Here is a 10,130-nt window from a genome sequence, read left to right as displayed (position 1 = left end):
CCCTGCTTAACTCTACGGTTTGTCATGTCTTCCTCGTACCAGCAGTTCAAATTTGGCCACAGGATCTAGATGTAGTGTAACAGGTACCCCACAGAAGGAAATAAACGCTGCAGCCCCTAAGGAGCAGCGGCTCCTTACAGGTTGTCTGCTGAAATGCTGTTTATCTATCACCTGAGCAATACTAAATATGATTTAATACACAAATATTCTCACCCTTAGCAATAATGTTATTTTTACCATGTTTCCTTTCTACACTCTATTTTCAGCAATTTCATTTTCATGTTCACCTGTTTGCCTTTTGCTTAGCAATACTTCTAAGCAACAACTCTTAACACAGCCATCAGGTCCTCCCCTTTTGTACTACCTACACTTCAGGGACCTGAAATAAAAACCAAGTAGTATGTAAGAAGGGAGGACCGTATGTTGAGGAACCATTGCTTGAAGCTTTTTTCTTTGATACATTACACTTCTGGTTTAAAATAATTCAAACTTTTGTGAAATTATCTTGACAAAAACAGGGTTAGAAACCCCACCTTCTCATCCATGACAAATTCACATGATCAAACAAAGAACATACATTTGCTTTGATACTCCAGATTCAGGCCACAGGTATAACTACTAAGTCATGTGAAATACATAAATCATTTCAATGAACCTTCTGCCCACTCTTCTACACAATCAGTGATGAGGCTATCATACTTCTTGTCCTCCCCTAGATCCTTAGTAATTTTTGAACTCCCCAATTCCAAACAGTGACAAAGGAATAGACATCGCAAAAACATTTACTTTATGAATGCTTAATTAGTGCTTGGAAAATAATTGAAGGTTCAAAGATGCAAGAGAAGTTGCAACCGTGTATTTTATAATTCTGCACCTTACCTTTCGGCACTGAATGCAGACTCTGTGTCAATGTATATAACAGCCCCATCTAGTCCTCCCATGCTTACAGGTAGGGTAGCCAGAACACTCACCATAATACAAAATTGAGTTTTGCCACAACCTGGTGGGCTAGTTATCTGGAAGAAAAATAGATTAGTTACAGAAGAGATGCCACAGTCATTCCACCCTAACTGTACTTTTAACTAAGACCTATGAGCCAGAACTCCTCAAATTCTGCTTTTCCAGTTACAAAAGGAGACAGCCACAAAAAAAATAGAATGCAGCCCACAAAGAGTAACTTGCAGCTACTCTTGGATCTGTGCCTTGCAGTCAAACTCATCCACTGAGGAATAAACAGTTCTTCTTCAGATACAGCATTATGCACTTACTTTATTTCTTTGACATCTTTTATTATCTCTCATTTGACGTCCCCTACCCTTCCCTCCTCTTACAAGATCTTCCCTAGAGCCACACCTAGGTCTCCTCCATCTCCTTCTCTAGACAACCTTCTAAAATAAAGCAGACTTAAATTTGCAGTTGATGTTCACATGACATCACTGGCCTTTAGAGCTGAACACGAAGTCTAGAGCTAATGAGTTCACGGATGTAAGTGACTGCTTAGGAATCATCGTTACCTTGGTTACAACCAGGTCTCCCCTGGAAATCACAAGGATGATAACTTATACCATGCAAAGACTGAACGTTCAATATGAATCACATATTTTATCTGCCCCAGAAACTACATTCGGCTATGCAGCATGTGTTTTGCCATTGGTGTTAACTCCCTATTACCATATTTCAACGTGATCACCATTTAACAATCCAGACCAGCTCGCCAATTTTAAGCTTTCAAACTGTGATTACTGAAAGTCTTCTGCAGTTAAACAGTATTCAAAAACAGCAATTCAACTGGTGTGAAACAGTTCCAGGAGGATTTTGATCCAAGAAAATAAAACACAAGGATCACTAGAACACAGCGTTTGCTCCTCAGTTTGAGAGTAAGATTGTTCTGCTAGAGATGGCAGTATGCTGCTCTTTGTCCACTGCAGATCTTGCAGAGATTGTAAACAAATGCTAGGCTCAGTGTTCAGGTCATCACATACTCGTTACTACTACAGTGGGTCTTTAAATACAATATCACATTGTCACTGCTTCTGGAAAGAGAGATTATGACATCTTAAATATTAAGAGGGCTGAAAAACAGCAAATACAAAGTTGAAGTGACTTTAGGCACTAAAAGCAGAGTGATGGTTTCATACTGATGCTAGTAGTGGCTAAATAATAATGCAAGATAAAAGTAAGACTCCCCAGGGAAGTTAAACAGCAAAATGAAGCATAAATACTCAACACACCTCGTACTGCCAAAACAAAGGCTTAAATACAAAGCTGATGTTTTAAATTAAAAAAAAAAAATCCTTACAACAGACAGACACTCGAGATCAAACTGATTTTTGATCTTAAACAGATTATACTTTGGTTTTAAGTACATTCTTCCACCACAAGATACTGTCACATTGCTATGGTTTCATTTCAAACAGTGGGAGCAGCAGACTTGAAGCACAGAAAATTTGGAAGGAAACACTGAGGGACTTCATTAACTACAGTTACACATTAGCCACTGTTAACACTTGGTTAAAATCCCTTTACTCACTTTTGTCTTTAAACAAGGCCTGAACACCAAGCCATATCAGTCAATGTACTTGAGGCTTTAGCGCAAGAGAAGCATTAAAGTGTTTACAAGCACGCAGTTCATTTAGCAAATTACAGACCAGGAATCAAGTCATACTTATGCAGTTATCTGTCTTCCATCCAGTGTACTTCAAATACAAACTCTCATATCAACAACAGCTGCCACATTTTAAAATAAACCCAAAGCATATATAAAATATACAGAGGCAATAACACTCCTTAGACTGTGATAACCAAAAAAATCTCACCAGCTGTTTCTAGTTACAAAGAAAAATTGAAATGAATGAGGAGAGGGCATCAATCCTATTGTTAAATTAAAATGTTTGGACAGCTGTGAGGAGTCCTCACAAAAACGTTTGTAGTTTAAGCTTTGCCTGGGAGTTGCATTGGAATCAGCATTTACCTCAGTGGCTGATGCAGAAGCTAATTCAGCAGACAAGCTGTGAAAATGTATGAGGATATGAGCATCATACCAGAGAAAGACAGGGAATCTTGCAGTACAAACAAGAGAGATTATCTGTTCCCAAAGAAAACAATATTTCATCTATCAGCATTCTTTAAAAAGGGCATTAAAATGGAATTTTAAACAACCTACAGTGAACAATTTTAAAGAACTACCACATTTTATTGTGGTTACCACTGGTTCAGCAAGTGTTTTGAGCTATACAATCTTAATTTAAAAAAAAAAAAAAACTAAAGTTCCTCTAACGCAATTTAAACTGAATGTCTGCAAAAAAATTTGCTTAGTTCTACCCTAAATTTGCTATGGAAAAAAAACCTCAAGTCCACCCAGATAAAAATGTGAAGACTACAACAGTTTTTAATTTATTTCTGCTTAATAAAATATACTTTTATTTTTCAGTAAGCTATATACTATTTTCTCTGGCATATCTGTAGGGTTTGGATGAAGTCACAAGGAGCTAATTCTTCTTCAGCTACCAGGGGATTAAACTCTTCGATATTCATGAAGTCATTACTTTAATTTTTCCTCAGAGAACTGGCCAAAAGTCTGACATCTGACCACAAAATTTCAGCTATGATTTAATTTCCAACTTAAAACCTAATAGTGGTTTGGGAAAAAATGGTCCAAGGCAGCATAACGCAAATCAAATCCCTCTGGCCCCCAAAAAGCAAGCAGCTTTGGCTGTAGGAGATACCACCACGAGTCTTAACCCAGTGGCTCAGGCACTCAAATTCCAAGTTTCCAACCACCCTCACTGCTGGATAAAGTAACAGGAAGACAATGATTTAGCCACACAAGTCAGGAATTAAATGCTGCACACAACATCCTTTTGAAGGGAACTTCTCTCAGACTTAGAATATCTGCCCAATAACAAAAATATCAAAGGGCAATCTGCTGCTCAGCTATGCTCCAGTAAGTTGCAAATTAAGTTCCAAAATCACTTGAATCCAAAAAGAACACGACCTGAAAGTGTTCACAAGCTGCAGAACAGCATCAAAGCAGCAGCAGCAGATGCTTGATAGCTTTCTACTAAAATTTCATCTAAGAATTGTGCTGAAGAACACTTGTAGTGCTGCCAGCCTTTCAAACTACTTCAGCTCTCATGAGCCTTGCAAAAATGCTTTTACAAATCTCCAGAACCATGCTTGAAATGAGAAACTCAGTTTCTGCATAGATAAATTGTTTCCTGCCTTTATATTTGCTGAGAAACCCCTAATAGGTGCCCTAATCGCTTTCCACATTTAGTACCTAAAAGGCAAATAAAAAGCAACACACTTTTTTTTTTTTAGACAGCTCTAATGTCTTAACTTAGTAATCTAATTTCTGGAGGCTACCTAGTTCCCTCTACAATATTTCTGATTAATTATTATGCATGAGTATTGTTAATCTGGCACAAAGGTGCAACCAAAACCAAGCTACTGGTGGAATATTACAGTGCTTGCACTTTTCTGGTCTCATCCACTAGATGTCTTGTACAGACTTCAGCATCTCAGTCACTTACCTGATCACCTATTGCAGGTAACTGCACTAAGCAGTTACATATTTTTAACCAAAACTTATCAGAGTACAAAAAACTTAACATTCAAAAGTTTTTTTGAGAAGAAAATTTAAAGCTCAACACCTTTCCAGGCACAGTGCTTTTCATTTACAATCAGATTAAAGTTCTGCCTATCTTCGTACGTAATAATTTCCCCTAACTACCTTTGAATCATACGGAGTACAACCACCCTTAGAAGAGAGTTTAGCAACAGCTTCCCAGATTTCCTCACATCTAAAGAGATATCTCTTTAGATACACGTTGTAAGGGAACACTGAAAAAAGATTTTTAAATTGACTATTGTGATAATCAACCAAGATGAGAAGTATTACAAAATACAAAGCTCTGGAAAATTAAGCACTGGCAGTTACTTCCTGAAAAGCGTTATTTTATACCATCACAGGAAAACTATATGACATCTACATTTTGAGATCAACTGCTTGCAGAACTTATTTTCAAATAAATACAACCCCAAAACTTGGAAGTCAAAGGTTAGCTAAACTCCAGTAAAACTCTCAGCATGTCAACTACTGCTTTTTCCAGATCTCCCTCTAGAGCACTGCCAAGAACATGGCAATCTTAAAGTCCAGGTTTAAAGTCCAGCAGCACTCGAGAGCCATTCTACCTGGTCTTCAGGCAAGAACACGCCAGACAGGATACACCAATAGCTAAACGATAGCTAGGATTAAGAAAAAAAAAAACAAATATACTGTGTGGCTCTTCCAACCCAGAAGGACTTATTTTTTTAATTAGAGAAAAACAACAACACATTCCAGGATCCTTTAATGCAAGCTTTTACACTCTGGCCATCTCTTACTCCAAACTGTGAAGCCACAGGATGGCAGGCAAAACAGACTGGGGTATCTAGGTTGGCCTACAGAAGGGCGACGTCCTTGTTTTGCACACCACTCATGAGCCAGTCCCAGGCTTAAGGATAAATCAGCATACGACAGAAAAGACACATCTCTGTCATACTTCTCTCTCCTGCCTGTGCAGCAGTGGCTCTAAATTTCAACTAAAGAAGCACAACTCAGAAGTTTAAGCAGCATAAGCATGTGAACAGCCATCTTCTGCCTCCACTGAGGGGAAGCTAGTGGACCAGATGGAAATCCCAGAAAGCCAGATCCTGACCACAGGCGAGCACCATTTCTTTCCAAACACAGGCCAAGCTATTTTGTCAGTTTAACTGCACCGACAAAGAAAAGGGAGTAAAACTACACCTGCTGCAGCCACTGCTTTGCTGCTAAAAAACAGTTTTAGAAACTAAAAGCTCATCTCCTGGTGAAGGTGCTATCCTCCACAGCAGCATAGTTACAATCTCAGGACCATGCAGAGCTCACTGCTACTTATAAGAACAACTCTTTCCTCTTCAATAAAAGAGAATTTAGCAAGTCTTTACTTCTAAAATTTAGACTTGCAGTGTTCATCTCAAGTTATTCTGATCCAACTTTCTTATAGTAAATTGGTAACAAAGATAGGCCTAAATATGAAGAAAATATTAATTCTGACAGACCAATGTACGTTCATGGATGCATCGTTAAACATTTTTGTCGAGACCTGAATGGTGTATATTCCTGTATGTCATATACAGAAAGAAATCGTCAGAATATTTAAGAAGTAATATCCACTCATTACATAAGGGTTTACTAGAGCAGAAACTACTACAGTCTAAACTCAGTTTTGCTTAAACTCTAATATGTTTTAAGTCACTATCAAGTTTCGTAAGTGATTTCTATCTGATACCAAAACCATTCTAGTTTGATTATAGGGTGTGGAAAAAATGTGTTTTCCTCATAGTAAGATTTTGGTAACTTCTCACTTCTACTCCCAGATGTGGCAACTTGCCATAGCAGAATAAGAAAAGCACTTGGTAGACTATTAGAGCATTCAAGGAAAAAAAATGGTTTCAATCTCTCTAAATTCAGAGCATGAGGCATACAATGTATATTTTTCCACTCATTTCAAGTGCACAGCCGAGTTCAGAACTTTAAGACAAGTATGGCCACACTGCATAAGACCAGTGTCCATCTAGCTCTGGACTCTGCCTCTACCTACAACAGATGGCTAGGGGAATAACATAAGAACAGAGCACACATACTGATGCTCCCTCCAACGCACACATTTTTCCATCTGTAGGTCAACAAATTCCTAAGCCAGAGATTGTATCTTTGTATTTTTATAATACTCAGTGACTCCTATGAGCATCCACACAAGTCCTATCTATCCAGATCATAGAAAGCATGTGAGTTACTATCACTTTCTGCCAGGCCACAGAGAAATCCAAGTACTAGATGAAATGCTCTCATCTTCTTAAAAGAAAATTTTAAGCAAAAAAAAGAGTAGCATTACATTCAAAGTCCAGAGAGTGACAGTTGTAGATAGGCAGATAAGCAATTTTTAGTGTTGCAACGTATGCACACATATTATGGGCCTTAATTACAGTCTTTAAGAAGAATGTATTACATAGTTAATGCGTAAATTAGTTACACTGATATATGAAAACTCTGTAAAGTCATTCTCATGACTATATGCTTCCCGCTTTTGTTCTAATTGCTTACTGTACCTTCACAAAAACTAATGACTTTGTAAAGTCAGAGGAATCAGTATTGAAAAGTCAGGCTCCTGATTCAGCACCTTGTGCTCTGACCACAAAACTACACTGCAACTTTCCCACTGCAAAATCCAGTCAACAATTCTCCCAAATTTCCTGGGAAAATTTTAACTTCTTTTAAAGGAATATAAGGTCACCAGTTTTTTTTTTTAATTCCTTCATTTTCTGACTTATCTGACAGGCTAGGAAGAAAAAAAAAAAACCAAAAAACAAAACCAAAAACACCAAAAAAACCAACCCACCACCACCAAAAAAAGTGCAGCTTCTACCAATTTTTAAAAAAAGCACTTCTCACCCAAAATTTCTGTGTATTTTGTGTTTAAAGCACCTCACACAAGACAGTACAGCCTAACTGTCACTTTTGACTTCTAGGTGTGATGTGCAACTGCAGTAAAACATATTAAACAAGTTACCTCTGTGAGGGATCCACAGGGCACTCCACCATGCAAGACTTTATCCAAGCTATGCAGTGTTGTGGATAAAAAGGCTGCAGAGGGACTGACAGACTTCCTCAGTTTCATTTCATAAGCCTACAAAAGGAGGGTAAAAACCAAAAGAAAACAAACACACAAATCAGAAAATGCCTTTTTTTTCCCTAATGGAAATAGCAAGCTTTTTGCATGTTCTTTCATCAACCCGGAACAACTTAACACTTGCCAGTGAGCAAACTACTCCTACCTTCAGCTATAGTCCTCTCTCAGTTCATCATCCTGCCTCACGTTTATATCCCACAGAGTAAATTTAAAAATTTGTTGTATCTCCCTCACAATAAAATTAAATAAGCCTTTAAGGATAACGTGTCAAAGGTTTTCTTTACTTCTATTCAACAAGGCTTGCTTTCATCCCATAAAACTCCAACTTCTAAGTAAACTCTGTATCTACAGTTACTGACCAAAACAGAACGCTCACACTAGACCCAGAACAAGAACTCCCTGGACAATGTTCATTACCAATTTGAAAGGAAAGGTTTTCTAAAGATTCCCGAAGTCTTTGAAAAAGACTGGGCCAATCCTGTAGCCATTCATAATTTTCCACTTCTGTTGTCTTGACTAGTCTTGCTCACAAGACAGGTACAGAACTGAAAATAGGTGAAATTCCAAGTTCCTCCACTAACTAGAACTGGCTGAGGATCAGAATTCCAGTTCATAGGAATTATTTATTTGGGGAACCCAAATTTAACCAGACAAAGAAATAACAAAATGGAAATGCCAATCTGGAAACACCAAACCATGATGTTTCCAAAAGGTCTTGCTCATACCTTGCAAACATCTGTGAAAACTGACACATTCCTCATCCACTGAGCACCCTGAATATAGGAAGTTTGATTTTTAAAAGGGAAGTCCAAGATCTAAAAGTTGTTGCTCTAGTTATAGTTCAGAGTTCCCAGAGGTTTCAGGCTCCTTGCCCAACAACAGAGATTCTCAAAGCCCTCTCACAGGGTACTGCCATAACCTGCCATGACTGACCACTCCAGAAAACCCGATTTCTCTATGTCCGAGAGAAATGCAGGCATCAGGTATGAACCCAGCCTTAAGTTTGCTGGGAATATGGTGTATGGAAGCATCTCCACAGGAATCATCGATAACTAAGTAAACAACCACACCGTTGAACCCTAGATGTTTTAGTCCATACTTGGCAGGCCAACAAGTGAGCCTTTTTGGCTGAAGTTGATCAGAAAAATTTCCAGCTTGTTCTATCAGCAGGCTAAGATAAGATAGCTTATACTTTCCTTTTTTTATGCTACAGTTTTTCCTTATGTTATGACAGGTAGTACAACAGAATAATATTTGAAACTCTGTCAGACCTTCTCTGTTCTCCAATAACACAAATGAAACTTTGTTTGACATGGTTTATTTTTTTCAGGGGAAAAAGCAGGCTGCATGGACACAGGTCAGAACTGTCCGTGTCCTCTCTCTTCTAAAAAGACACCATTTTTTAAAATCTTTTCACCTGAATTCAAAAAAGAAAACAAAATCCAGCCACTCCATTGCAGCTGACATCTGTTTCCTTCTTGCACTCTCCCCAGTCAGGCTGTTAGGCTATGTGTAGCCTAAAGCAGACTGCAGCTCATTTACATGGATGGGAAAAATCCTAAAAAAGTTATTTTCAGGATCACTTAACTGCTTGGCACCAATTTTATACTGAAATTCTTATTCTTTGTTTGTATTAAACAAGGCTTTTGTTGTTGTTGTAGGACCCAAACCAGAAGCAAATTTTATACGCTGGATTGCAAGAGAGAATGCCATACTGCCCCACTGCACTCAGAATCGATTCTGCAAGCCTCAACAATCTCTAGAAGCTGTAACACCTAAAAACTAAAGTGCCTCAGAGATCTAAATTCAAAAAAAAAGCATTATTTCATTGTGCAATCAAACTAAGACATCACAAACCTCCCAGGTAAAAAGATGAGTGACACTGTTTAGCTGTTTCTGAGATACTGTGTCAAACCCAGCATCAACCCAGGCATACTTACAGTCTGCATTTGGGGAGCACAAGCTCGGCTGACTTTGCAAAGAAGCTTCTTCACATCGTAGTAGCTCTGTCCCGTCACCTTCATAAGCTCCAAGGGGGAAAGACATAAAAAGTCCTGAAAGATGATAGAACAGTTCAGAGAGTTCAACCCAGAAATCAAGACTGAGGAGTAAACTGACACAATTTATACACAACTAGTACTCACTTCCCAGGCCTATCAACTGCACCACGTTATACAGTATCACGCTATACTTCTGCTACCTCCTCTGATACCAGTATAAGAAAAGAAACTGTATTCATATTTTAAAGGACATGGAGTTAAAGGACCAAACATTCAAGAACTGCGTGATGGAATTGCAACACCTTTTTGCCCACAGAAGTCACTATCTATCAGAAGAAAGTTCAAAACGCATCGTGGCTTCTACATCGCAGTCCAAGGGCTACATCCGTTATCAACGACGCACGCTACTGAAACACAC

At 38.4% G+C, this 10,130-nt stretch overlaps 1 protein-coding gene across 1 annotated transcript in view; it reads right to left on the bottom strand.

Annotated features, from left to right (window-relative positions):
- RAD51B (RAD51 paralog B) overlaps positions 1-10,130 on the bottom strand; it is a 56,948-nt gene that overhangs the window by 46,072 nt on the left and 746 nt on the right. Inside the window, exons 2-4 of the mRNA XM_010136410.1 lie at positions 9,653-9,766; positions 7,593-7,709; positions 880-1,016 (exon numbers count right to left, since the gene is read on the bottom strand). Coding sequence (XP_010134712.1) covers positions 880-1,016; positions 7,593-7,709; positions 9,653-9,766 — 368 coding nt within the window. The remainder of the gene's footprint in view (positions 1-879; positions 1,017-7,592; positions 7,710-9,652; positions 9,767-10,130) is intronic.

This window comes from Buceros rhinoceros, unplaced genomic scaffold, assembly GCF_000710305.1.
Source record: "Buceros rhinoceros silvestris isolate BGI_N320 unplaced genomic scaffold, ASM71030v1 scaffold15975, whole genome shotgun sequence".
NCBI lineage: Eukaryota > Metazoa > Chordata > Aves > Bucerotiformes > Bucerotidae > Buceros > Buceros rhinoceros.
Note: the sequence above shows the minus strand (reverse complement) of the source record. Positions and strands in the feature narration are given on the sequence as shown.